Genomic DNA, 28000 nt, shown 5'->3' on the forward strand with positions numbered 1-28000 from the left:
GGGCGCGGGGCGGGGCCGGGCGGGCCGCAGCGGGGTGCTCGCCCGGCCGAGGTGGGTGCCGGGGGGGCGGCGGCTGCCCGGGGGCCCCCCGGGGCCGGCGGCGAGCTCCGCTGCGGCGCTTCCCGGTGCGGGGCGGGGGCCGGCTCGGGGAGGCCGGGCCGGGCCGGGCCGGGCCGGGCCGGGCCGGGCCGGGCCGGGCCGAGCCGAGCCGAGCCGAGCGGAACCGGCCCCGCTCCGCTCCCTCCGGGGCGGCGGCGCGGAGCTGCCCGCGGGCGGCGGAGGCGCGGCGGCCTCGCGGCCGGGGGGGTCGCCGGGCGGCCCGGGCGATCGCGGAGCTGGGCCGGGGCCGGGCCGTGCCCCCTCGGAGCTGCCCCGTGCCCGGCCCCCGGCCCCTGGCCCCGGGGGAAAAGGCGCTCGCCGGGGCTCCCCTCGCCCTGCCCGGGCCCGGAGCACCGTGGCCCCGGTGTGAGGGGACTTTGTGCCGGCAAAGATGGTTGCTGGGGCTCTCCCGAGCGTGGAGGAAGTGCTGACATTTATTTTTTCCTGTTTTGCAGAGGCGTGGGTCCTGCAGCCGCGGGGGGACGAGGCCGTACGCTGCCGCTGGGCTCAGCACCCCCGTACCCCAGGTGAGCGGGGTCGGGGCGCGAGCCCCATTTCCCTGGGGCCGTGCGCGCCCCTTACCAGGATGTGGCTTTTCGTGCCTGGTAAAGCTGAGCCCACGGTGACAGAGGTGAAAAACTTGTTTTGGACCGAGCGTGTTTATCGGGCAGAGCTCAAGGTGAATTGTTTGTTTGCGGTCTAGGTTTCAAACGTAGCTCCTGTTAGCAGTCCCCGAGGACCGTCGCGCACGGCCCTTGTCACCAGCGCTGGGTTTCGAGGGAGAACAAAGCACAAACAGCTCCCGCTTGCTGGGCCCGATCGCAGCTCCCAGTTGTGCTGTGGGTAGGACCTAGCGGGAGCTGCTCCCCCAGCTGCTGTGCCACGCAGGCAGCGCGAGGAAAAAAAGATGCCAAACAAAATGGGAAGCCTTGGCTAGGGTTTTAAAAACTTTTAGATTGGAAAAAAGCCATCCCAAGTGTTGGGGATGCTTCTCTAGCTGGGTCTTGCTCTCCTCCTGAGCCTCCCTGTGCACTTGGATCCCAGCACACAGGGCTGAGCTCTGAACCAGCTCCTTGCTCGGCCCCTCGAAGGCCTGGGCTCGAGGTTTTTTGTCAGTGGGGCTGCCTTGGCCAAGATGTAGGGTCCGGTGTGTGTAAGTAATAAATTACTTGATTAAGGACCCATAACCTTTAGCACAGTGTTGTACGTCTGCTTGTGGTCTGTGCAGTGACAGGGGCTCGCTGGATTGCTTGCAATCTCCCTTGGGTGCGAGGCTGGAGGCGAGCAGCTTCGCTGGTTCCTGTGCAACGGGGCCGGCGCCTCTCTGTCCCCACCCCTATGAACACAGAAATCCCAGGAGGCACCAAGGCAATATAATTGGTGTCTGGTGACCAAGCTGGAGCAGGTGAGCACAACGTGGGATCTTTCTGCTGAATGCTTTGTCCAAGCGCAAGCTTAACTCCTGCGCTCTTTCCTCTCTTCTCGCCGCTGTCGTGCAGGACCTATGAAGCACCAAGTGTCCATCATGTCCGACTGGGTGCTCCTCGGGCTGATCGGGGTGCTGGTCGTGCTGCTGCTGCTGACCATCTTCGGCTTCGCTGTCTACTCGGGGCTCTTCACAGAGGTGGTGGTGAGTGCCGGCTCGCCGCCCATCGGCAGCATCACGCTGGCCTACAAGTTCAGAGTGGGTCCCTATGGCGAATCGGGGCAGCTCTTCACGGACGGCTGCAGCATCTCGTCGAAGCTCTGCTCCATCGGCGTCTACTACGACAACCCGCACACGGTAAGGTCTGCCTGCACGGGTCTGCAACTCGGGCACGTCCATGGCACCGCCTCGGGCACTTGCAGCTCACCCTCCTTTGGTGAGCACTGGGGCTTGTGAGGTCTCCAGGTCTGCGAGGGGCGATCTGTGCATAAACGCATCTGAAGGCGGGTGGTGTCTTGGATGCCCCTCGCTGGAAGGCATTGGGCGAGCAAAGCAAAGCTCTGGTGGCTCCTGCTGAACAAGTTGTACCCCTGCTTTGGTTACGGAGCAGAGCCCAGTGCCCGTGGTCCCATGGCGATGTGTTCCCCAATGGACCTGCCAGCAGGCAGTACAGCCAAGGCTCCTTCTGCTCTGTGGCTCCGTGGCTCCAGGCAGGTGGTCTCTTCGGCTTGCTGTGTCCCCATCCATGCTCCTCCTCCTGTTTCTGCCGTTCCCTGGTGTTTCCAAGCTCCCTGTAGTCGTTTCATCCCTCGACAGTTGTTACCGAAACCTCAGCAGGCGAGTGCTGAGGGCTCCTGGCTGACGAAACAGGGGCTCCACGGCCTGCCTCAGGTGGGGAGGCGAGCAGCAGGCGTGTGCTGACTGATGGCTACTGGCCAGAGCTCAGTGCTCTGGAGACACAGAGAGCGACAGTGGCAAATGCAAGTGCGTCGTAACTTGCTGGGGGACGAGTGGCGTGGCTGCTGGCTCTGGGAGGCACCGGGGCCTCCAGATAGCAGCGTGCAGGCACCTGCCTCTGTGGACAGCCCGGCTCTCCAGTAATTCTGCAGTAGCTGGTGTGACCCTGGAAGAATGCTGCAAGGGAGGAGTGCCAGGAGGGGCCTGTGGCCCTGCACATGCATTTGGGCGCGTGCGCTGGGGCTCGGAGGGGGCACAGTGGTTGGGCCAAGAGCTCTGACTCCGTGCTGCTGCGCTACGGGGTGTTGGAGCGCCTGGCCCTGCTTTAGGAGCCTTCCTGGGCTGGGTAATGCCTGCCTCTGCTTTCTTGCAAAGTGGTGCTCCCAAAGGTTGGACCTGCTTAGAAGGAGTTTGTCCATGAAAACATAGCTTGGAGGGGCCTTGTCTTGGCAGGTGGAGCAGCTGCAGCTGTTGGAAGGGTGCAGAGCTGTGCTCAGCACTGTCCCACTCCAGGGGCGTGGTGTAGATGCATCTGTTCCTGCCCTGCAGATGGTGTCTCCTCCCAGGAGAGATGCTCCGGTGCCTTCAGCATCTTTGTGGCCCTTCCTTGGGCTCTCTCTCGTCTGTCCGTGGTTCTCTCACCCTCAGGAACCCAGAACTGGACCCAGCTCTCCAGGTGTGGCCTCACCAGTGCTGAGCAGAGGGGAAGGATCACCTTGATGTGCTGGCAGCGCTCCTAACGCAGCCCAGGACACCGCTGGCCACCTTTGCCATCGGGGCACAAGGCTGGCTCATGCTCGCATTGGTGTCCACCAGGCCCCCCCCAGGGTCCTTTCCTGCTGGGTCGCCTCCCAGCTGGCTGCTCCCCAGCATGTGCTGGGGCTTGGGGTTGCTCCTCCAGCCTGCCCAGGTCCCCCTGGATGGCAGCAGCACCCTCCTGGCCTTGCTGGTGGTGACCTGGCACCAAAAGCAGCCCCGAGGGCAGGAGGCAGCAGAGGTGCCCTGTGTGTCCCACAGCATCCCTGGCTGTGCGCAGGCCAGTGCCCCCTGGGTGTCCACGTGGTGTCTTCGAGTGCTGCAGAACCCCTGCCAGCACTGTTTTATGCATCTTAATGGACGAGATTAATATTAATATCCCTATTTTTTTCCCTTTTTATTCAATATTTAGCAGCCCAAAGGGCTTCTCCCATCTCTGGCAGGGACAAAAATAGCTCCTCAGCAGGGCCTGGATGTGGCGGGCAGGCAGGCAGGCGGCTGCTCCGCTCCAGCCACGCACTTCTGAAGCTCGGGGTGCGTGCTGAGGCCTCTCGCCTGCCGTGGCTTGATGCCCTGCCCTGCCCAAACGCTTGATGGACAAGGCTGAAATGCTCCCTGGTGCAGGAGGGGCTTTGCTCCCACCATTCAGTGTCTGCAGGGTGAGGCAGCTGAACATTTACCATTGACCGCGTTCCTATCTCTTTATGGGTACCACCCCTAGCATCATCTCGTGTCCAGCTCAGCAGAGCAAAAGTTGCTGTTCTGTGGGGTTGACTCTCCTTGATTCGGCGGGTCTTTCCCTGGGGATCCTTTTCCCTGGGCTTCCGCTCCCTTTGGGGGAAATCGCACCCTCTCCTGCCCCAGCACCGCGGTGCTCAGCAGAGCCCGTCTGCAGCTCTCTCTTGCAGCACACGAGGGCAAGAGCGAGCTGTCTCGCCCGCAGATGGATGCTGCTGCTCCTGGCGGGCTGTTCTCTTCCTTCATCTTTGCCTCTGCTCACATTTCCTCTCTGGAGCTTCAGCGCGGGTGGAGCTGGAGGCACGACGGGGGAGCCTCCTCTGGGAACTGAGACCCTTGTGGGGACGGAGCGGGGACATGGTGACGCTCTGCCCTCGCTGTTACCCTCCCTCTGCCTCTGTCGCCCCGCGAGAGCCTCGCGATGCAGGTTCCCACAGCGGGTCTGTCTGTCTTGCTGCTGCTTTCAGGCGTCCTGGTGGGTCCCGGTGAGTTCTGCCACCTTACACAGCGTGAGTTTGGAGGCTTTAGTCCTCCAGCCCTCCCTGGCCGAAGGCGGCCAGGCATCGGCCACTCCTGGTTGCTGGCCACCACGCCTGCTGTCCATCCAGCCGGCTGGAGAGCTTCAGGGGGCAATTGCCAGGCTCCCCCAGTTCCCAGCACGTTCCTGCAGCGTGCCACAGCTAAACGTGCACCTGAGCGATGGGACTTTAAGAGCTAGAAATGGAAGCCCCTACCTGGGTGAGCTTTGCCGTGGAGGTGGCAGGAGCTCCCTGCCGTGGTTTCCGTGCCCCTGAAGCAGGGCACTGTACGGAGGGGGCACCGTGGGGGCGGTCAGGAGAGACTCGTTCTGCGCGGAGCAGCCAGCACGTGGCCGTGCTCCTGTCCTGGAGAGCACAGACGGTGTGGGGCGGCATCGGTTGTGGTTAGGGGTGGGCACCTGCTTGCTGGGCAGCCTGGCCGCTGGGAGGCTCGGCCAGCGTTCAGCCGCTCTCTGCTCCTGATGCCCCCGCCTGTCCCCCTTGACCAGGTCTCTCCGGAGAAGTGTCGCTTTGCTATCGGCCGAATCCTGAGCGAGGGAGATGCAAAGCCGACGGAGGAGCAGATCCGGCAGTTCCAGAAGTACGGCTTCAAGATCTTCTCCTTCCCCACTCCCAGCCACGTGGTCATGGCGAGCTTCCCGTTCACCACGCCGCTGTCCATTCATCTCGCGGTCAACCGCGTCCACCCAGCCCTCGACACCTACATCAAGGTAAGCAGCGGCGGCGTGAAGAGCATCGCAGGCGTGCGGTGGACACTCAGAAGCTTCTCCTGCCAGCAGCTGATGGGGCTGCTCTGAACTGTCATCTGCTGCTGGCCTTCCCTTGGGCGATGCCATTAAGATCTCCTCCTCTTGCCACCTGGCAGGTTGTTCCCCGGTGGGGATGTCCTCCTGGTCACTCCTTGTCTGTTCTGCCGTCGTGTGTTTAGGAGAAGCAAATTCTCCTCTGCTGGCTTGCTGCTCTTCTCCGGAGCACGGAGATAAGTCTGGTTTCCCGAGTGAAGTTCTGGCTCGTTGCTAGGACCTGGCAGTCCGTGCCCCTTCAATGCCGTGTGTTATGCCGTGAAACTTCCCTCTTTAAGCTGCCAGCCTTGCCTGTGTGGTGGCTGTCTTCTGGGGGGAGAAGTTAACAGCTCTCCGGCCCGTGGACTCACAAGACGTGTTTCCGAGCAGACCGCTGAAATTGGAGGCCGTTGGCCCTGAGGGCAGGTGGCTGCCCTGGGTGCCACCACCTCCGGCACCTCGCCGTGCCGCAGAGCCCATCTCTGCGGGAACCCTCCCAGCTCCTGGAGCAGGCAGCTGGCCTCCTGCTTTGGGTCCTTCCGAAGCCACCTCTGCTGGCTTGCTCGTGCTGCCAGAGCGGCCGCAGCAATCCGGAGCACATCGTCGGAGCGCGGGTCGGACGCCTGCGGGTCGAGGCTCCCTAGGGAGCGGGGAGGGTCCTGGCTGGCCAGCTGGGGGGGAGAAGGGCCCCATCCTTCCTCGCGGGGCAGGGTGCTGGGGAGGGGACGGTGTTCAGCCCGCGGCTTATCTGGCTGCCGAGTTCCGCCGCTTGCGTTGGTTCGTGTCGAAGCGCGCTATTTATAAACTTGCTTTTCCTGGCGAAACTCCCAGCCCTGTGGGGGAACCGTGCGAATCTCCCAGCCTGTGCCGTGCTGCGGGAGCGCTGCCTGGGTGCCGGCCCCCGGGCTGCAGCGGACCGGGGTCTGCCCAGGAGGTGCCCGAACCCCAGCCGCGGGTGCAACCGCTGCTGGCCCTGCCCCAGAAGGTGCGTGCCATTGGAGGTGGGGTTGTTATGGCCGAAAAGGGTCCTTCTGGGAGCGCCTGGCAGCTTCTAAGGAGAACACCCGCTTTTGAAATAAAATAATCACTTGGAATCCTATGCAGCATCCAGAGCAGTGCTCAAAAAGGAGGGGACGCGTCCTGATCTCTGTCTTTCCCTTCGTACAGGGCAGGCAAAGTGCTCTGATCTTGGGCGAGCGTACCTCTGTCACTGACGCTGACCCATGCTGGGTTTGCAGGAGATGTTCAGCCGTGCAGGGAGCAGAGCTTTGGTCAGCCCTGGCGAGTTTTGGGGTGCGCCCGGAGGAACCCAAAACCCGGCACTGTGGTGCTGGCGTTGTACCACGCTGCCTGGCCAGGACCTGTTTCTCCTGTAAAATCCTGCTCCCGCACCTCCCCGTCTGGGGACGGGGAAGGAGAAGAAGGGGGAGGGGGGGGAACTTTCATGGAAACGGGCGACCTGTGCCCAATTTGTGGTGGGAATGGGGGTTGCCACGGAGACGGCTGCTCCAAATAGCATCCTCCATCCCACCCCCGGCTGCCCGCTTCCCTCGAGCAACCCCAGACGGCAGCGAGACTGAGCTGCCTTTATTTATTTATTTATTTAGTGCTGTGCCTGCTTGCTTCTGTTGCTGAGAGGTGGGGGTCGGGCGTGTGGCGTGGGGTCCCCCCGTCCCTGGCAGGGGAGGGGGTGTGAAGGGGGACAGGGTGACGGGGCTGGGGCACGGCAGGAGCGGGAGCTGGTTCAAGGGGAGTCAGCGGGAGGGGGAGCGGAGGGAGGAGGTGTGGGACAGCAGGGGAAGGGTGCAAAGAGGGCTCTGGGGTGGCTGAGAAAGGGGGAAGGGGTTGGAAAGGGATTTGTGGTGCTGCGCCGGGGTAGAGGTGCCGGGTTTTGCCAGGCCAGGGCCTGGGGATCTCGGGAGAGGGCAGGCGAGCGGCGTTCCTGCCCGGGGGGCTGGCTGGCAGCGCCTCGCTGCCAGGAGCTGCGTTCGGAGAAGCCCCAGAGACCTCGCTGGCTTGTTTTGCAAGTGCAGGTTATTTCAGGGGTAGGCTGGGCTTGTTTAGCGGCCCTCCCGAGTGCTGTTTTCCAAACAGCTCCTGCCAAAGCCTCTCCCTGCTGCCAGCAGGTCTGCGCGGCGCTGTGCGGGGCGGTGTGCCTGCACCGCCTGGCTGGGGGGCAGAGCTGGCGCCTGGCTCCCTGCTTGGCTTCGCCACGTCGCTGCCTCCCCCCCTGCTTTCCAGCAGCCTACAGCTGGCCCAGCCTGGCTGCCTGCGTGTGCCCCGTGCCAGCCTCGGCCCCCCCAGCGCAGCAGCAGCACGCCGGGGTCCCTGCCCTGTCCTGGGGCAGGTGGCAGTGGCTGCTCCCAGGTACCCCGGCAGCTTGGGGACAGCACCAGGGAGCCCCTGCGGAGTCGTTCCCCAGGGTGACCGTCCTTAGTGGCTCAGAGAGCTGGTTGTTAAACTGTGACATCCTGCCATTTCCAGCAGCGGTTATTCTGGCTCGGGTTTAATTAGCTCTCTGCGGCAGGCTACGGGCACGTGTGCCGCTCCGGCGAGCCCTGCGCGGTGGGCGGGCTGGCGTCTCCCGTCCCCAGAGCTCCGCAGGCAGCCGGAGAGGCAGTGCATCGCATCCCCGGGTGTCCTCTGGGGCTTGCAGCCCGCAGGGCGGCCCCCCCCCCCCCCAGACAGCTGGGACCCCCTGCAGGGAGGGAGCTGGCCTCTTCTCATGGGATTTTTGGGTGGGAGACTTGGGCTCGTGGCTGGTGGAGGTTGTGCGCTCTCCAGCAGAGGAGGAGAGCGTGCGGGTGGGGAGTAGTGAAGAAGTGCCGTCACCATCCCGGCTGTTCCCTGGGTGCTAGCAGCGCCGCAGCACAAGCTGGCAGAGACCCTGTAGGACCACAGAGCTCCTGCCTCATCCACAGGGCACCACAGGGTGCTTTCCGAGGCAGGGTGCTCCCTAGTCCCCATGCCACGTATTGCTCTTGCTGCTGGAAAGCCTTGGCTCTTCTTTCTGGTATAAATGTGCCTTGCTCCTGCTCCTGGTCAGGGAAAATCATCATTCCTTTACCCGCCAGCTTGAAGCGCCTATTAGCTGAGCTTTGTTCCCCATGTCGGCTGTGATAGTTCAGGATGAAGTCGCTTCTTGCCTTCCACTTTGATAAAGTGACTGCAGAGAGCTTGTAAAGTCCATCACTGACATATTTTCCAATCTCTTCGTAATTCCCAAGTCCCTTTTTTGACATGTTTCCAGCTTAGGAACCTCTCTGAAATGTCGCTAGCAGAAGCGGATGCTTTGTTTCAGCCACGGTCTCGTTGCTGTAGGATGCTGCTCCATGCTGGTGGCTTGCATGGCACATCCCCTGCTTGCTGCCCGTGCCTGCTGTCCCTCCCCAGCGAGCTGCATCACGTCCCAGCCAGAGCGGTGCCATTTCTGGACCTCCTGGGCACAGCGCTGTTTGCTGCTGGATCCTGGTGGAAACCTCTCCTCTGTCACTCCTCGTTGGCCCCAGGCTCGCTCTGAGCCAGCTGATAATATCATAGAATATCCCGAGGGACCCGCAAGGATCATCGAGTCCAACTCCAGGCTCCACACAGGACCACCCAAAAATCAAACCCTATGTGTGAGAGCGTTGTCCAAACGTTTCTTGAACTTCAGCGGGCTCAGGGCCGTGCCCGCTTCCCTAGGCAGCCTGCTCCGGTGCACGCCCATCCTCTTGGTGGTCCTTTTCCTAACAGGCAGCCTGACCCTCCCCTGGCACAGCTCCGTGCCGTTACCTTCAGAGGTGTGCCGTGGTCGTTCCGTGCAGCTGTAGCAGCTTGTTGAGAATGGGAAATGGCACCAAGTCTCCGAGTGCAAGCGACCAGCACTGGTGCCAGTTCACCCATCAGCCAGGTTCGTGGTCCCCACCAAAAATAGGTCGTGGTTGCCAACAGGATCCGTCAGTAGTAGCCGTATGTTGTCTGTGCCGCTCCCAGGTGCCTTCTGGTGACCCGGTCCCTTCCTTCGTCCTGGCTGGATCCTTGCCTCTCAGACTGCAGCTGCCCAGGCTGGCTCCTTTGTCCCGGGAGCGCTAGCACCACGCTGCCTTCTGTCCCCGCCGACCAGGGATCACCCTGCGCGTGCAGGGCGCTTGTCCACCAGGAATATTATCTGGGCTTATGCGGGCCCTACGTTATATCTTCCCGTGGAGTAGAAGACACTTCATCAGCATCCTCTGGCTGCACTGCCCAGCTTTGTCCCTGCTCCCTCCATTGCAGAAATGCTCACCGAGCGCTGCTGGTGGCTCAGCAGCGCCACCGAGGGCTCCTCTCACGCGTGACTGCAGGGTCCCTCTCCCAGTACGACTGGCCCCAGCACCCCGAACGGTCCCTGAAGGCATCTCTCTGTCTGCAGGGGACCAGGAGCCTTCGTGGGGTCCTTTCTGCAGACAGGTCCTGGTGCTAGGAGGTCGCGTGGCTACGTGCGCGCCTCGTGCTTCTCCTTTTGCTTCCCTTACCCCCATTGCTACAGCTTCTGTCGTTGTTCAGGTCTGTCAGAGTCACGTTTCTCCTGGCTGTTATTATAAATGATCGTCTTTAGAGATGCGTTCCCATCCCAGACCTCAGCCAGAGCCTTGCTGCTTTTTGGCAGCGCCTTTGGTCTCCTTTGAGCTTGGGCAGCCCCAAGCTGGAGGCGAAGCCCTTTGCTGAGCCGAGACCACTCGGAGTTGCATGTCTGTCTCTCCAGGGAGGATGAGGAGCAGGCCTGGTTTCACGAGAGAGTGGTTTCTTTTTTTATTATTTTTTAATTCTGTGTTTTGACCTCGTCACCGTGATCCAGCCCTGGGTGGAGAATCGAAGGTGAGCTGTGTCCTTACATCCCGGTCTTCGCCCTGCTGGTGGCAGCCAGCAGCAGGGCTGGCAAAGGTGGGAAAGAGACAGGACCCTCTTCTCCTGCATCCTGCCCACATTTCCCTCTTGGAAATAAAACCTATCTGAGATGCTGCTGTCGCAGAGAAGGCTGCGATGTAAGCGGATGAGATTTTGGCTTATTTTAGGGGAAGGCGATTTAAGGACAGGTCGAGGGTAAGGGACAAGCTGCAGGTCTTCCCACCCATCCTCTCCCCCCCGGCCCGCTCTCAACGGCAGGCACTGGGGGTGCCTTGTGTGGGTGTAGCTCATCTTGGGGTTTTGCTCCCGTGTGCTGCTGGCAGCCGGGGCTGGGCACGGCGCTGCTGCAGCCCCAAACCCTGTGTGGGCTCCCGCTGCCCTGCCCGCGGGTCCCAGTGCCCATTTCCTCGCCTGCTGACAGCTGGCTTCTCGTGGCCGCTCACCGAGGCTCGCTGATAGCTGGCACCCCCCAGCTGCGTGTCAGATCACATCACTTCACGCGTTCGCAGCGGCTTCTATTTATTAAATATTTTTAGCAACGCAGCCTCCCCGAGAAGTTTTCATCCTGCGAGCGCGAGCGGCGCTGAGGTGGGCAGCAGGGAGAAGGAAGCCCGAGCTGCGGCGCACACTGGGAGCTAAGCTGAGTGAGAGGGCTTCTCTGGGGGGCAGCTCACCATGCTGCCTCCCTAATCCTTACCCTCCGTGTCCTCCCCTGGCACCCGAGAGCTCTGTGCTGGTGTGCCTGCAGCCTCCCATGCCTGAGCCGTGCTGCCCGCCGCAGGAGAGCCTGAGGACCTGGCTCTGGTCTTTCTGCGGGTGGAGAACTGAGGGGGTGTCCTGTGTCGGCTCAGGTAGAGAGCCCTGGGCACCTCTCGACCCATCTCGGGGTCAGCTCCGCACGCGGAGAGGTTCTGCATTTAACCTGTTTCTGCAGAGCGCTGTGCTCCTCCTGCGTGCCTAATGGAACATATGGGAAGCTGGGGCTCTGCGTCACGTCTCCTGCCATTCACAGCGGGCTTCCCAACTTTCCCACTCGTCTGGGAGAAATTTGGCGGCCCCAGGCCACCATTCATCTGCTGGCAGTTTGCCTGTCGTCCTGACAGGCGGGTGGCTGACCCGTGGCCGAGCGCTGGATGCAGTCCTCCTCAGAGGCTGGGGCAGGCCTTGTGCAGGCACCTCTGCCTCGCCGGTGTCTGCTCGCCGGTCCTCTGCTTCACTCCTGCCGCCTGGGGGCAGATACAAAACCACAGCTCTGATGGCATCTCTGCTTTGAGCAGGAAAGAGGTTTTGTGGCCAGCTTTAAAGTCCCTGCCTCCGTGGTTTGTCTCGTGTGAAATCACCATTTTTTTTCCTGACTTCTTGTTGACTCAGAGCAAGCATCGACCCTAGATACAGCTTCATTCACATCCCGGCTGGGGAAGCAGCTTGTGTGGGGCATGTGCTGCCAGCAGCCAGGGCCGTCCCTGTCCTGCCTCGTCCTGTGCTGTGGAAGAGCAGCCACCACCCCTGGGGCTGATGCCACAGCATTGGGATGAGGATGCTGATGGCCTGGGCTTGGTGCTCTGGGGGCCTTGACGGCATGAAATTCCCTTTCCTGGGAGGTGCCAGGCTGTTCCTGGCTGAGAAGGAACTGGTCTCTCCAACCTTGGAGAGACCGTGGCCAGGGAGGAAGAAGGGAGCTTCGTGGCCACTGGTGCGTAGGAGCACCACGGGTGCTTTCCCGTGGCATCCACCCTTTTGATCCTATTGCCATCCCTGTTCCTTTCCGAGGAGCCTTTCCAAAGGCAGCTCCTGGAAGGAGAGCAACCTGCAAGGGCCTGCCCTCCCATGCACACAAAGCACGTGGACGTCACCGATGCCCTACAGCCTGAAGTCTGCCGCGGTGCTGCTCGGCAGCTGGTGGTACTCTGGGTGGGCATTCTCATCCCCCAGCATCTTCCCAGAAGGGAGCAGAAGTTGCCTTGCTCTCCCAGCAGCTTCGCAAACCTCAGACCTGCAGCCTTGTAAAGGCTTACCCAGCCTTGCAAAACTGTCACAGAGATGTATCTGCTCAGGCACAAAGATCTGCTCCCCCATTGCCTTTGCAGCAAGGATTAATGATCATGGAGAAAGGCAGGGATGTCTCACATGGCTGTCCAAGGGAGAGAGAGAGCAGAAATGGCTTGCCTTGGGCAAAGAGGGAAAGTAAAATACTACAGTGCTTTTCTGTCAGATCTCTTTATCGACTCTATCCGTATGCATGTTCTCCCCTGAATGTATTTATAGAGCATCCCAGAGGATGCAGTCAGCTCAAAAGACTTCCTTGTCAGGCGTTTGAGGTGGCTCCAGCTCTCTTGGGCAGCAACACAGTCCCAAACCTTTGGGCCTTACCTCCTTGCCAGCTCGTCAATTAATTCAGAGGTGAGATCGCTCTGCCTCGCTGCAATTATTTTAGCAGAGGCCTAATGAGTTTTTCCTGGGCTGGTTCTTCTCCGTACCCCTCTGAGCCAGTCTTTCCCAGATGTGCCGGCCTCGAGAAACAGTGAAATGAACCTGAACAAACGTGAAACCGCTTCTTAGAAATCCTGCTCCTTCCCAGCGAGGCAGGCTGGCCCACTTTCCATGGCTGTGAAGCTCCCACTTTGAAACCTGCAGAGCCGCGAGATAACAGACTTGAAAGCAACGGCATTTTTGTGGCCAGAAAAGGTACGGCTGCACTATGACTAACTTGCGCTTTTTGGATTCCGGTTAGGTATAAAACGGTAGGAGAAAGCCAGCAGCGTGCCTTTGCAGTGAACTGAAGCGCAGGCGGCTCTCGAGGCTGCGGGGCTGCAGGGCCGGGGGGTGGCCGGGTCGGGAGGAAACCACAGCAGGGGTCCTTGCTCCTTGGGTCCTGCTGCCATGCCCTAGGTGATGCTGTCTCTGGGCTTGGGGCTGCTTCGTCGCCCCCTCCTCGTGGTGGTGCCCGGCGGTGGGGTCACGGGTAGGCACCTGGAGGCTCGCTCCCTCGTGCGATGCAGGGTTGCTGGCAGCCGCTGCAGGTGCTTGCTTCTGCAGGGGGTCCCACCACCAAATGTCCCTCGGGGTTGCTTCTTTCGGCAGGGCTGTGTCCAGGACAGGGGCTTCTCCATGGGCTTCCCCTGCCTGCTGCCGTGGGGCTGCAGTGCTGCTTGCAGCCTGCCTGAGAAGGAAGGTCGGGGATCACAGGCTTTTGGAGCGTGCTAGGCAGCCCCCAGCACCAGGACGCCTTTTGTCCTGTCGCTTTTCCAGCACGTGGCAGCTCGTTACAGCCCCTGCTGGAGCCCAACCAGGAGAGCCTGGGGTCTTTGACAGAACCGAGTGTCCGGCGTCTCTCCTCTTTGCCCAGGCATGGGAACAGGATGGCTTTCTCCTGCTGCCAGGCCGCAGCGGGCAGAAGAGGTGGCAGCACCCCACAGACTGGCTCGGGGCACTGTCGCCCTCCCTGTGTTGTCCTCTCACCACCTCTTCTGACACATCCGACTTTGGTGAGCAGTATGGGGAGCCTGTTAGCAGGCAAGCACCTTACAAGCGTCACCTTGGGGAGTGCCATGGCAGTGTCCTGCCTTTGCACCCCAACCCATCCAGCGTTTGCATTTCCTGGGCTCTTTGATGCGTTGGTGAGCATGGGGAGGTGGAGGTTCGTGCCAGCCTCGATCAGGTGCATTTCTGCTGGGTTCGTTGGAGTTGTGCGCTTCCTTAGGGGGATGCCCTAGGTACAGCTTTTGGGACAGAGGAGACCATGGATTGGGCTCCTGTGGCCACTTTCTCCAAAACTTATCTCTGAGAAAGTAGCAAAAAACTGAGCTCAGTCTCTTGGGCTGTGAGCAGAGGGGGAGCAGAGGAGGGTCTCACAGGCTCCCAGGACAGTGATTTTTCGGCAGATTATACGCTTGTTGTCACGTACTCGCTCCGTCCCGTGTTACCACCTTGCCTTCTGCTAGGATGAGGAATGACAGTGACCACCGGGGGACAAAGGAGGGGACAGAGCCGAGTGCAGCAGGGAGAGCAGTGGGGCAGCCGTGCTCATCCCCGAGCTGGCTGCTCATTGCCGCGGTCACTTGTGGACGGGGCACGTGCCTGCGTCACCGGCCTCCTGAAAACTGCTGCCCCCTCCTTTCTGTGCACCATCAGCCAGAGGATCTCCTAGCGTACTCAGAGGTGGTACTGTTCATTCCCGCAGTCTCTGGAGTGGATCCCGAGGCAGAAGTGGTGCTTGGTGTTGCCGAAAGGCCAGGGGGAGACATTTAAGGCAGCTGGGAGGGAGGTCAGACGTGGTGCACAGGCCATGGGCTTCCAGGTCAAACCCACCCAGTGGGTGCCAAGGCTTCCAGGTGAAACCCAAACCGAGGTCCCTGTGCAGTTGGGGAGCACGTGAGAGTGGTCCTGCCCGCAGCCATGTGCAGGCTCGGCGTGTTTGCCCGCGGGCTCTGTTCCAGCTATGCTGAGCAGGGAGGCACCTCAGGAGCTGCGGGCTCACTCCCGTGGCGGACGCTTTGTCGCTTTCTCCCTGGCCGGGTACTCTCAGCTGAGATTTGTTTCTGCCAGGAGCTGATGGCGGCTTCTTCACACGCTGAAAGGTGGATATCCATCATCTGCCCTGGCCAGCTGCTCTGCTGCTCGTGCCACGCAGATTCACAGTTTGGGGTGAGATCCGTCTGGTGGTATGATAGCCAGGCTGTGAGCTAGGAAAAGCTTAGTGAGAGGTCAGTGTTGGAGACGGATTTTGCTCTGGTATTTCTCTGCTGGCCAGCTCGGGAGGTGAGCCTGCGGGGCTGCAGGAACTGCCCGCTGCATCCCTGCTGGTTTGTATCGTGCTCGTAGGAGCGCTGGAGAGCTGCAGGAAGGGAGCAGGCTCCTGGAAGGGCAAAGTCAGACTGGGCTCTGTCCTTGCCTCATCGCTCCTGTTTCGTCTGATTGATCTGCACAGTCAAAGCCGTGATCCTGAGCTGGCAGAGGAGAAGCATCCAGACCGCAGGGGCCGCCAAAGCAGCTGCTGCCCTCCCTCCCTGCTGCCTGTGGCTGCTGAAAAACCTGGCTTTGGGGACATGGGGCATGTGAGCCTGCTCCCCCCTGCCTGCTCACAGGCCCCAGCACCACAGTGCTCCAGACCATGGTTATGGACCCGGCTGGCCGAGGAGGAGGAGGTAGAGGAGGAAAAGCAGGACTGCAGTGGGGAGGCAGGCACCCACCCTACCTCCCCTCCCCTCCCCTCCAACTCCCTGCCCTAGGCAGTGGGGTGGAAGGGCTGTCAGCTCACCCAGATGCCAAAATAGTGCTGTATCTGTGGTTATTTATTTTATTATCACCTCTGGGCGTGGCAGAGGCAAGAGACTGGGGTCACCATCCTGTCCCAGATCGGAATTTCCCCCCGGTGGCTGCCATATGAGCTGTCCAGGCTGGGGTGCCCGTGTTCCGCACCCGCCCTAGGCTGTGCGGAGCAGACCCAGCCCATCAGCATGGCTGCTGCTGCTTTGCCTCCCCTGGTGTCTCCTGCACTCTGCCTCTGCCTGGGCTTCCAGCACCTGCCTCCTCTGTCTCTGTGCCTTTTGCTCCCGGCCAGCGGCACTGCCTGCATTGGGGATGTCCTGGGGGGAACCATGAACACGGTCGGCAGCTCTGGGGCTGTTAGCCAAGCTCTCTAGCACGAGTCCTTGCCGCACTGGAGCTTGTCAGGGTCACCAGCTCTTTGCTGTTGGCCTCTCTGGACTGTCAGCTTTTTGGGAAGAGGTGCGAGATCTTGGACGCAGCTCCTGGCTCTGAACACAGCTCTCCTGGAGCCTTGCAGGGAAATGTCTCTCTCTTTTGTTTACAGAGGCTGATAAAAATCCAGAAAGGAGCTTGTCCTGAGCGCTGGCTTGCTGTTAAAACACCAGTCCTAGAAAAGGAGACGTCTGTTGCTGGGGCAAGGGCAGGAGCAGTCGGAGCAGTGGCCATGGGTGAACGTCCTGCTGCCGAGAGCCTGCGGGCGGTTCCTGGCACCCATGTGCAGCTCGTGCACGGAGCAGGAGCTGGAGCAGCCTTTCTCCACTGCTGTCTGCACCCGCCTGATAACACGGGGGAGCCTCCAGCCTGGGAGATGCACTTTCCACCATCCGATTTGCCATGACGCTGTGCTGGGGATGGGTTGGTGGACATTGTGATCACCTTCCTGCTCAGCAAGTCAGGCCAGAAACTACTCGATCTTCTTCTTTGGTGGCATCCCTTGCCTTCTAAATGAGGCGGCTGGGAAGGCCCCATCAGTGGGGAGGGAAGGACTTGTTTCACTTACCATGGCATGTCTGGGAGGCAGGCAGCCTGCCTTCGGGCTCTGCTCTGCACTGCCAGTGTCTGGGCTTCTGCAGGTTCAGCAAGGTGAAGTCCCTAACCTCCTAAACTTTCTCTTTCTTGACTTTCTCCTCTGTGAAGGGGTGTCGTGAGGCTGACTTCAGCTCGTCGGGGAATATCTTACATAAAGCCTCGGAGCGGGGGGTGTTGCAGAAGGTGAAGGTTGTTCCAGGAGGTGGGAGAGGACAGGAGGTTATTTATTGCATTGTGCCGCTTCCTTCATGGGGGCATGAACATGGCACGTGTCCTGAGTGTGACCAACAAGCTGTGGAAAAGCAGCTGGAGATGCTCGCCTCTTCCAGAGAGCTTGTGGAGCTGAGGAGGAAGGGGCTGAGGTTCAGAGGGGACGGCGCAGGCCTCGGCTCCAGAGATGGAGCCCTCCCGTGGCTGTGGGCACCAGCCAGGCATGGCCAGGAGGAGCTTGTGCTTCTGTAACATCTCTGGGGCCTTGGTTTTTTTTCCCCACAACAGTTTCACCAGAGGACCTGTCAGCATATGGACATGAGCAAGAGGGATGGAAATGGCAGACTGGGACTGTTCCTGCTGTGGAAGGAAGGGCAAACACGCAAGGGAGTGGCGGCCCAGGAGATGGAGTCAGGAATCCATGGGGGTCGGGGCCACGACAGGAATATCCACGTGAGTTGGGAGCCCTCAAGGCTCTCAGCTGTGAGTTGGCTGGGGCCGATCTCTCACCACAAGAAACAAGCTGCTGTTAGGTGTCTCGCAGCCGGTGTGTTGCTGTGCCCTGGGGTCTGTTCTCCCCGGGAGCGGTCTAGCGAAGACCCGTGGTTCAGAGAGGCTCTTTGCACTGCGTGGTGCCCCCTGTAGCGGACTCCCTGGCTGAGGGATGTGTGTGAGACATCTCAGGTGGTGAGTCCTTTCCTGACAAGGCAGTGGAACGCCCTGCCTTGACAAGAGGCAGATAAATTGCCACAGCTGCTGCTCCTGGCCGCCTCGCCAAGGCAACAGAGCGGGCAAAGCGATTTAGCGCTGCTCCAGTCATCCGTGATGGCAGAGATCATTGCGTCGAACTCTCCTTCGGCTTTGTGATTAATGCTGAAAAAGCATCCTCTGAGGGCTGGGAGGCGAGTGCTGGCCCCTGGGGAGCCGCGCTCCGAAGCAGAGGCAGCCCTCCAGCTGTGGTCCTCGCCTCCCGTGGTCTCACCCCCCTCACACACGGCTGGCGGGCTGCACAGAGCCATGAAGGTATTGGGAAGAGGAATCCAGGACGGGTTCCTCAAGTGAGGAGAGGTTATGTGGGCTTACACAGATTTCTTGTCATATAATGGAAACGCAGAATTTGATCTTTCAAGTGGTTAAAGCCAAAGTCCCACGTGAAAGTGATGGGGGAGAAGGGGCAGGTAGGAAGGGATGCGGGCCAGGCAGCTGGGGTTTGTGGTTAGAGGAGTGTGAGAGCAGGAAAGAGAGCTCCAAGGAGAGACAGTTCCTAAGGGCTTCACTCACCCATCACGAGTACAACAGCAAGACAGAATTTGGTGGCATTGAGTTTTAAGGAGTCGTTGAAAAAAAATTTGTTTCTAATGCAAAGTTTGCTTCACTTCTGAAACTCTCTGCTCAGGGCTAATTGCTACCAAATAACCATGACACTAGGATGACCCAAACCTCATGAATTGTGTGTGTCATAATCCTTCTCCTCCTTCTGTGGGTGAGGTTCTCATGGTTGGGGGCACAGAAATATGTCCCTGGAAGCACAGGGACGAGCACACGGAGCGTGCCAGGGTAGGCTGCAGCCGTGTCTCTGCAAGTGGAGGGTGCTGCTGGCTGTGCTGCGGGGTTTCTCCCGCAGGTGCTGCAGGAGCTGTGAGGAGGAGTCTGCAGATCTGGAGGAGAGAAGGGTCACGATCACTGCACCCATCCTGCAGAGGAGTGCTTGTGGCTCCGTGGCAGCTTCCAGCAGTGACCGGCACCCTTGGGAGGCCCTGTGCGCTGGCTCCGTACCCACAAATCCACACGGGATCAATTCCGTGCCTCGCAGCTTGGCCACGCTGACAGCAGCCACTTCCCAGTTCCTCGGGCCAGGAGCCGCCAGTGTTTGGGCCCCAGGAGGCGCCGGGCGGGCGAGGTGTAAATTACATGGCGGGCTGCCTCTGCCGAGGTGAAAATGAAAAATTCTCCCATTGCTCGAGCCGGGAGTTTCGCAGCTCCCACGGTCCAAATGCTCTTCCCATCACCGCTGCGGAAAGGCGCGGGGGCTGGTTGTTGCCTGCCTGTCCCGGAACCGGGAGGGCATCATTTTTCCTGCTGATGGAAGTGGCTTTTCTTGGTCGCAATGTCACCTGTTTCTGCAACACCTCACAGCCTGAAGAACTTGGAAGGGGAGAGAGGAAAGCAGAGCCGTACCCACGCTGGGGCCGGGCTGGCGATATCCCAGCAAGGAGCAATGTTCTGGTGAGGAGCAACGTCACAGGATCACAGAGTGGTTAAGGTTGGAAGGGACCCCCGGAGGCCACCTGGTGCCCCCCCTGCTCCAGCAGGGCCACCCAGCGCACGCTGCCCAGGACCACGTTCAGGAGGCTGCTGTCTGGCTCCAAGAAGAGGGACTCACGGCCTCTCCGGGCAACCTGGGCCGCTGCTCCGTCCCCCACACGGTACACCAGCATGTGCTGATGTTCAGAGAGAACCTCCTGTGGTCCGGTTTGTGCCCGCTGCCGCTCGCCCTGTCCCTGGGCATCACTGCCAAGAGCCTGGCTCCATCCTCCCCGCACCCTTCCCTCCGGTGACTCCAGACACGGACGAGATCCCCCAGGAGATGTCCTGTTGAGGAGCGCTGCCCACGGCCCCTGCGCTGCGGGCCGGGCCCCGTGGTGCTGGGAGCTGCGCGGGCCCGGTGGCAGAGCCCGCCGGCACTTTCTAGCACTCGCGGTCTAAGATAAGCCGGGATGACACACCGCGCGTGGAGCGTGTGAGGAGAGGAGGAGGATGTGGCACACAGCACGCCGTCCCTGCCGCGCTAGCTGGTGGCTCGGTTTCAGCGTGCTGAGCTCGAGGTCTAATTTTAGTGGCTGATTTTAGGGCCCTTCAGCTCCAGGCGGTTTTGCTGTTTCTGTACATCCCTGGGCCCCGGCCCAGCGGGGCAGGTACCCCAGGGGGCAGAGGCGAGCGGGATGGTGCTGGAGCAGCTCAGGCGAGCACTGCGGCTCCCCCACCAGCCTGGTGCCCAGCCTGGGGATTTGTTGTCCCTGTCCCCAGCCCGTGGCCTGTCTGTTGAGCTGACAGCCCTCTTGTCCGCTCTGCTTGTCTCACTGGCTGCCTTTTGCATCAGCTGCAAGAGGAATATCAGCTGGCAGAGCCGATGCCTTCACGGCTGCTGGGGAGAGGCAGGTTTGTGCCACAAACAAACCCGCAGTGCCCAGCGTCCTCCCCTGGGGGTTCCTTGGCCCAGGGGCTGGTGAGCAGCTCCTCACCACGGCCCGGGATGGGACAGGAACCCGTCCCACCCTGGGTGCCGCAGTGGGAAGGGTGAGTTTACAGACAGTGCTGCGTGACCTTGAGGAGAGGCCAGTCCCCTGCTCTGCCCTACTTGCTCCGGTCCTGCTGTCCTCGCCAGAAGCCTGCCCCGATGCTGTGAGTGTCTCGCTGTTCGCATCTTGCTGAGCTCCTCCACCCATGCAAGAATGGATTTGATCTGGCTCGAGGGCTCTGCCGTGCAGATTCCACATCCACCTTGCTGCTCCATCTGTTGGCTTTGCTGCAGTCAGCTGAGGGGCTTCCTTCTCGCCTCCAAAGTGTGTTATTGCCTGTTGAGCTCTGTGTTGTTTTGTCATGTAGTTGAGTCTTTCCTAACTCGCTGCCTGCTCACGCCTTCACCTTTGGACTCGGAGTGCTGGCTGCCGCCTTGCTTCTCCTCTGGGACGTTTGTTGAGGGCGGCCGTGCACCCCCAGGCCCTGCGAGGGGCTGGGATGCTCTGGGAAGCAGTGCAGCAGCAGGGGCTGGCAACGCTACTCTGGATCACAACTTGATTTGCAAAGGCATAAATTAGGCAGCTGGGAAAGCAGTGAGCTCATCCCCACCCGCGCACGGTGGCGGGGGCAGAGTGCTGGCGATGTCCCCTGGCTGGTGGCTGGCCCCAGATCTCCGCAGCATGATGTAGCTGCCGGGGCCTGGCCCTAGGAGATGGGAAGCTGACTGTCCCCGTGGCACCCTCGTTCTCACTCCATCCTGAAAGCCTGGGCTGCCGCAGGTCATGCAGAGTGGATGGCTCTGTGGATGTCCCCGCAGGTCACGCAGGACGGATGGCTCTGTGGATGTCCCCGCTGCTCGGTGTGTTGCTCTCCTCATTTCCACCCCATGCGGTGCTGGCGCAGGCGTCGTGCAGCCCCCGTGCTGGTGCTGCCGTCCCTCCGAGGCACTGCACCGATGGCCTCCGGGTCCTGCTCCGCTGCCACCCAACACGGGCGGTGATTTCCATTCGCTTCAGCATTGTCCCACTGATGTGGTTCCCTGCCATTGCTTTTGGCTGCAGGGCACCGGCGTCCTCCTCTCCTCAGGCAGACGTTTCTGGCAGCCCTGCCCTAGCACTGCAGAGCATCCTCACCTCTCTCCCGGACCTCTCACAAGCAGCTGTGCGCCAGGATTCCTGCGCTTCAAGTGCGTGGCAGGGACAGTGGTCGTGCTTGAAGGGCATCCCTGCTCTTGCTGTACAACTGGGAGGGCGGTGACAGCAGCCTAGGTGAACTGTAGGGAAAGGCTGTGCATCAGATCCCAAAGCGTGCTTTGGGAAGTCAGCTTGGGATGTCCTGATGCCTGCCCACTGCCCTGAGGTTTTAGGTCTGTTGGAAAATGAATTCAGGGAAAGTCTCCGTGCTCTGAGTTCTTTTGAATTGTTCCCGTCTGCATTAAGGGGGGCGGGGGGCAGCTGGATGCATCCAAAAAACCTGTGAATCTTGGAGATATCCGTCTCGGGTATGTGTTGCAGTTACCTAAAATAGCACAACAAGCTGAAGTTGGGCTTGTGGTTGGTGGAGCAAGGGGCAGAGCGGCAGGGAGGATTCTTGCCTGGCTTGTTGCTTAAAAAGCAGGAGTGAGATGAGCCGCCCCTGCTCCGCTGCTAAAAACAGCCTGGCTTGCTTTTATTTAACCCGGTGTTGGTCTGCGTGTGTTTGCGTTTCACCTGCCTGCAAGTGGGAGCTCTGGGCTCGGGGGGTGGGATGCCAGCCCACGCTGCTGGCGTCGGTAGCGCAGCGTCCTCCTGGGGGCACAGTGAAATGGGGGTTCCGCGGCACTCCGCAGGGCCCCTGGCTCCCAAAATAAAGGTCCTGGGTGTCCTGAGGAGGGGAAAGGCAGAGAAAAAGAGCAAATATGAAAGGGATGCTCTCGCTTCTCACCCAGCATGAGGCAGCCTGCCCTCTGCCACAGGGCAGCATGGAGCCTGGCAGGAGGCTGGGTTGCAGGGAGGGTGAGGCAGAGGAGGAGGGAGGCTGAAATGCCACGGCTTTGTCTCCAACTCCCCCTGCCCTCATGCTCCTGAAAGGAGCTGCTTGAGCTGACGGTTCTGGATTATATTAATTAGCAGAGAAGCGCTCCGCCTGCTGTAGGTCCGTGCCGAGAGGCGGGGACGGGATGTGGCAGGGGATGGGATGTGGCAGGGTCTGCCCGAGGCAGCTGCGGGCGCCCCAAAACCCCCCGATACGCTTGCCCCCTGGGCCTGTGCCCTAGCCCCACTTCAGCCTGCGGCAGTGGGTCTGGGGCAAGCCAGATTGCCGCCGCTGCCAAAACCACCTCGAAGCCCTGGGGGGGGCCGTGGGGGCAGCGAGAGCCCTGGCTCCTGCCCGTTGTGGAGGTCGGGCCCAAAGGGAGTTCACTGAGACTGGGGCTGGGCTGGGTGAGCCGAGGCTGATGCCCGGGCTGCCTCTGTCTTTCAGGAGAGGAAGCTGTGCGCCCACCCCCGGCTCGAGATCTACAAGGAAGACCGCATCTATTTTGTGTGTCCCCTTGCCCGCCAAGGAGACTTCTACGTGCCCGAGATGAAGGAGCTGGAGAGGAAGAGCAGGGCAGTGGCAGCTGAGGCCGAAGACGCGCAGACAGACATCACAGGTACCATGGCTCGTGTCTTCCTGCGGCTGGCAGCAGCCCACCTGAGGCGGGGGTCCCAGCGCCCCGATGCTCTTGTGGAGCAGGAGGGAGCAGGGGCCGCGCCGCGTCCTCCCAGTGCCTGCCCAGGGCTCGGCAAACCTCTTCCCGTCACCTGGACTGATGTGGCAGAGCTTGACCTAACCCTGGGGGGGGCACGCCGTGCCTTGGGGAGCACGCGGTCCCGCCCGTGGCAGGGGTCAGAGCTGCTCTCAGCGTGGCTGCAGCGCCGGCGCCAGTCCGCAGTTGTGAAAGCAGAGCTGGGTACCGAAGCTTTTGGTTGCAGCTGGGCTTGTTTTTCTCCTTGTCACATACATCTTTCTTGAGCTCATCTTCATCTGTTACATGTTGGGATTGTGAAGAACTTAAATACCAGGTTTCTGTAGCTGGTGGCGGAGTTGCCCGCTAGCATCTGCTTGGAGAGATCTGTTGGAGCCTGAGTGTATTTATACAGGAAGGGACCACAATCGCTGTAGGCGCGGAACAGCAGTGCTATAGTAACCCGAAATGCTAGCTGCCGCGGTCGGCCCACGTGCTCACATGGCTGCGAGATGCGGAGCCGTGCGATGGCTGCGGCAGGCGGGCGGGGAGGGCTCCTGCCCTCGGCGGGCTCCGCTGGGCCCCCACGCGTGCCTAACGGGCATGAAAAAAACATGACCGCGTGCGGTGGCCGGAGCACGCCTCGCTACCTCGGGGGCGGTTTGGTAATTTTTTTTACACGTCTTCGGTTTTGGATCACTTTAATTCTTAATCGCATTTGCCGTAAAAGCAAGCCTGGGAATTGCTTTCCGAGAGCTCTGTCCATTTAGCACTGAAATTAAGAGCCTAATTGGAGCGGCTTCCCAGCGCTTCGAGTCCTGGTATTTTCAGGGCACTCGCCCTGCTCTCCGCCGTTCTATCTGCGCTGTGGCTGCAGTGACTGCTCTGCGTGACAGCCCGGCTTTGCCACGTCCCCAAACGTGCCACGTCCTCCCGGCACCTGCCCGCAGCCCTGCGCCAGGCTGGCTGTATGGTGGGGTCACGGCTGCACGTGTGACGACACGTGTCCCGGTGCACAGCGCAGTGCTGAGCCCTTGGCTTGCTCCCTAGCCAGCACTGAGCCCACAGGTGCTCCTCGGGGTTTGCAGCCCCCTTGCCGCACGCCCTCGGCAGAACCGATGCATCCAAAAGCTCCTTGAGGTGTGCGGCTCCTGCGATCGCCCCTTTCTGCAGGGCTAGCCTCTGAGATGGGGGCCTGGAGCAACCCTGCTCATGGGTTTGGGGGTACTGGGAAAATCCTGGGGGTTTTTGGTGCCTCCTGGTGCTGCCTGTCACTGCTGGATCCGCTTTGCTCCTCTGGGGCTGGAGCAGTCCTGCAGCACTGCAGAGCCAGGACAGAGGTGCGGCAGGCTCTGCTGTTTGTCCTCGCCTTTCGGCCGGTGCCATACCGAAGTGAGCGCCTTGCACGTGCAAGAAAAGTTTCGGTTTGTTTTCTTGGATGTGCACGGCCTGGCCTTGGAGTGGGGGAAGGTGAATCTCTGACGCCTCGCCTTTCTTCACATTTGGGCTCATCCTGCAAAGTGCTGGGTGCCTCTGGCTTGGGGCAAAAGCAGTGACTGTTAACACACGTGGGGAATGAGCCGGGCAGCGTGGCCGCCTCTGCAGCAGCTCTGTCCCTTCTTTGCCATCATCAGGGTCATCGGAAAGACGGGAAGCATTTTTTGATGGCAGTTGATGGCTCTCCAGGGGCCAGTGTCAATCACGATTAGTTGTTTTCTACTTAATTATTTTCTGAGGCTTTAGCGCCAGGGTTGTGCTCAATCGGGTGCTCTCCAGCACGGCCCTGCCACGGTGTGTGGACGGGAAGGCAAACAAGAGCAGCCTCTTGCCAGGGGCCTCCTGGCACAGGCACCGGCAGTTTCGAAGCACGTGGCCTTGGCCGGGGTCTCAGGGCTGCTTCTCCTGGCCCGAGCCCGGCCAGCAGCCCGCTCTGGAGAGGAATTCCTCCAGCCTGGGCCGTGCGTGCTGGTCCCAAAGCGGAGGCAGCCTCACCTGCGCGATGCCCCGCACCCCAGGGGATGCTGTCCCTGCCGGGGACCATGCTCACCCCCAGAGATCCGTCCGAGGAAGCCGTGGACTGAGGTCGCCTGCCCCTTCCCTACCAGTGACGGTTCCTGTTCTTGCCCCGTGCGCCGGGGCTGGCCCCATCCTGTGCAGAGAACAGGGCTGCTGAAACGGGCGGGTGTGCCAGCTGAGGCAACTCAAACATGATCAGAAGTGACAGAGCGGGGAAAAAAGTGCCTGGCTGAAGGGAAGCATGGCTATTTATTGTAGCCCTCAGAGCGGGGCTGGGACGAGGCTGCTGGGGGCAAGGGCAGATGTCTTCTGCAGTGCCGGCTCGTAGCAGAGTGCCGGCAGCTGTAGGTCGCCTTTATCCATCTTCAGCATCCCGAGCTAGTGCCTGTTTCCTCCAGTACGGTGTGGTGTCTGCGTGTACACAACAGCTCCCGGCCAAAGCTGCCCACCTTGGTGCAGGGTGGGCGTTGTGCAGCCAGGGGGGGATGTGGAAGGACTGGGTGCCCCCTGCTTTATGAGGGACGTGGGGTGGACACAAACAATGCAGCTGGAGCCCTGGTGCCGCGGTGCCACTGTGCCTTGCCATGGGCCATGATGGGAGTGTGTCTGGGCGACCTCAGGTCACTGATGTTATGCCAGGTCTTTAGCCAGATTTGATTTTTTTTTTTTTTTTTTTTTTGAGGTAGAGACCTGCAGAAGCCTTGGTTGGCCCCAGGAGCTCTCAGGCTTCACACAGAAAGAGAAGGGAGCTGCTGCTGTGCTGTATCCTGTGAGGATGGGAGCCCAGCCACCGGGCTGCACATCCCACCTGGCCCCATGGCTTCACCCGTTTCCTTCACATCCAATCCCTAGCCCCAAGAGCCTGTGGTGGGCCCTGCACGCCTTCCTCTTGGTCGACCCCAGTGTGCCCCAGCTGCCAGTGATGCCAACGGGAGCCCCTGCTGCAACGAGGTCCCCAGCCTCCCTCAACGGCCGCCCCTTGCTGTCGGTGCTCAGCGCCCCCCTCCCCAGCCGCCGCGGCTGCTCGTCGCATCCCAGAGCGTGGCAGGATCTGGGGAGCAGGTTTGTCCCGTGGGAGCTGGGGCTGCCGCTGCCTTCTTTCTCCCGCACCCTTTTCCTTCCCAGAGGCTCCCCGCTGACCCCGTGCCTGGCCAGGGGTGTCCCGCTGAGCACCTCCCCAGGATCCTGCCGAACACCTCTTGTAACTCGAAGGAAATGCAGTTCTCGTGCTGAGACGCTCCAGGAGGTGTTGGCATAGGCACTGCATGGGGACGACGCTCCTTCCGCCTCTCGGGCAGGCATCACCGTGCTGGGCTGTTAATAATCACCAGTAAATATTGCATATAACTGATGTAACACAGGAGGCCAGGCGTTCCACGTTTTAGGCCTCAATTATCCCCAGTTTTCACCGAAAAGGATCGTTTCTCCGCATAAAGCAGGCACCCGCATGGCTCCTCTGCGGGGTGGCACCGCACAATGTCCCTATGCAGTCCCCGCTGCTCCCCGTCCTGCTGCTGGCACCGGGCACCCTGGCGGCTCGGGAAGATGGGGACAGGTTCTGCCCTGGGCTGGGTGACCTCTGTGCCGAGTGGCGAGGTCCCCGTGCCCTCACTGGTGCCGTTCTGCTGCCCGCTGCTGAGAGGCAGGAGGGCGAAGATGGAGAGGGGAAGCAGGGGGCAGCGGAGGCAGCACCAGCCGCTGGAGGGATGGGCTGCTGCTGCTGGCCAGCGCTCGCCGCTGTTGTCATAATTAACAACGTGAATCCGTGATGTCATAATTAACAATGATTAATGTTTTACAGGACGGCTTTGTCTCCCAGCTGGTTGCTCTGGCAACAGCACTCAGCTGCCGGTCTCAATCTGACACCCTTGTCTCGTTGTCAACTCTTTAATTGTGTTGTTGGCCGAGCTAATGAGATGGTGACATGGGGAGAGCTGGTGGAACGGGGCGCGTGGGTGCCTGTTCCCAGTCTCCAGGCTCCCCCATCCTGCTCGTGGCCACCCCAGGCCACCCCCTGAGGTGAAGGCTCCGGGTGCCCAGGGCACAGCACCTCCACCCCTCTGCTTCCATGGGGCATGCAGGGCAGGCTGGCTCGCCCAGTGGCAAGAAGGACCTGGGGCAAGAAGGACGGACACGTACTACAGTGCCCGGGGCAGGCAGCAGGGAGGCACGTGGCCACCTCCTCCCAGCCCTGCCCAGGCTGCACTGTCCCCTTGCGACCAGGTGGCCTCCCTGGGTTTGCCAGGTCTGGGGGTGCATGTGGGGCTGGCACACAGCTGGGCTTGTTTTCACAAGCTGGTTTGTGCTTTGCTGTCAGGGAGCTGCTCGAGTCCGGCCGTAAGGAAGCGGCCGCCACCGACCCATCACGGGCTGTGTGCGCTTGCCTGGGCCCTGTGGCTTTTTGGCAAACCACAAGACCACAAGCTGTGGCCTGGCACTGTGCTGGGGACTCCGAGTTCCTGGTGGCTTCGGAGGCTGTGGCACCCAACCGTCCTCTGCTCCCCGGAGCATTCATGCCTTCTCCTTCTCTCTCCGTTCCAGGGGCTGACACCATGAGCGAGGCCAGCTCCATCAGCATCGAGGCCACAACTGACAGCAGAGACACCTCGGTGGCCACCTCGATCCTGCTGCCCTTCCCAGCTGGCCGGGGCCGGGAGGAGGCCGACAACCGCAGTGAGCACAGCTACAGCGAGTCCGGAGCCAGCGGCTCCTCCTTCGAGGAGCTGGACCTGGAGGGCGCTGGGGACGGGGAGGGTGCTCTGGGGCTGCTGCCCGTCACGGCCTACACAGAAAGCCAGGAGGTCTCAGACAAGTGGACCAAGGAGCCCATTGCTGCCGAGCGAGGAGAAGAGTAAAGCAGAGGCCTGGGCCCCCCCCGCCTTTGTGGGGGGACCCGAGCCAGCTGGCTGCCTCTCCCGCCTCCTTCCTCTCCAGCCACGAGATTCGAGTCGCTGAGCCCTCCTGGGACCGTAGCCCTCGTGGGACGGGGGTGTGAGTGGGTCAGGGGCTGCTGGCTTGGTGGTTCCCCTGCGGCGCTTGGGTGCGCGGGGTAGGTGCGGGCCGGGGCAGCGAAATGTGTTTGCTGTTCGTGTGTCTCTAGGTGCATTGCAAGTTCTTCGCAGGCATCTCCAGGGGGGGATTGCACAGGTCCCTCCCCTTCTCTGCTGGTGCCCCTCTCACCCACGGCTTCTCTCTGCCACGCAGATGTGTGTTCTCTAGCACGAAAGAGCAATGAGTAGGGTTGGTTGGTTTTGTTCCCCTCTTCTCTTTCCCTTGCTGAAAATGGAAATGTCCGGTATAAAACTGTCCTGGACCTGCCACGGGTGCTTCTGGGGTCTATAATAAAGTGGATGCTTTTCCTCTG

At 61.0% G+C, this 28000-nt stretch overlaps 1 protein-coding gene across 5 annotated transcripts; it reads left to right on the forward strand.

Moving 5' to 3' along the window:
- TEX264 (testis expressed 264, ER-phagy receptor) lies at positions 1-28000 on the forward strand. Of its 5 annotated transcripts, none has more exons than XM_040569222.1 (6): positions 1-51; positions 555-626; positions 1599-1882; positions 5004-5225; positions 22374-22545; positions 27178-28000. In XM_040569222.1, exons 3-6 carry the CDS (start codon positions 1604-1606, stop codon positions 27489-27491), a joined length of 987 nt encoding a protein of 328 aa, XP_040425156.1. In that variant the 5' UTR covers positions 1-51; positions 555-626; positions 1599-1603; the 3' UTR covers positions 27492-28000. The 5 variants fall into 5 exon arrangements, with proteins under 5 accessions (XP_040425156.1, XP_040425157.1, XP_040425155.1 ...); XM_040569223.1 differs by having other exon boundaries at positions 51-125; XM_040569221.1 differs by lacking the exon at positions 1-51 and having other exon boundaries at positions 470-626.

The sequence above is a fragment of the Cygnus olor genome, chromosome 10 (assembly GCF_009769625.2).
Source record: "Cygnus olor isolate bCygOlo1 chromosome 10, bCygOlo1.pri.v2, whole genome shotgun sequence".
NCBI lineage: Eukaryota > Metazoa > Chordata > Aves > Anseriformes > Anatidae > Cygnus > Cygnus olor.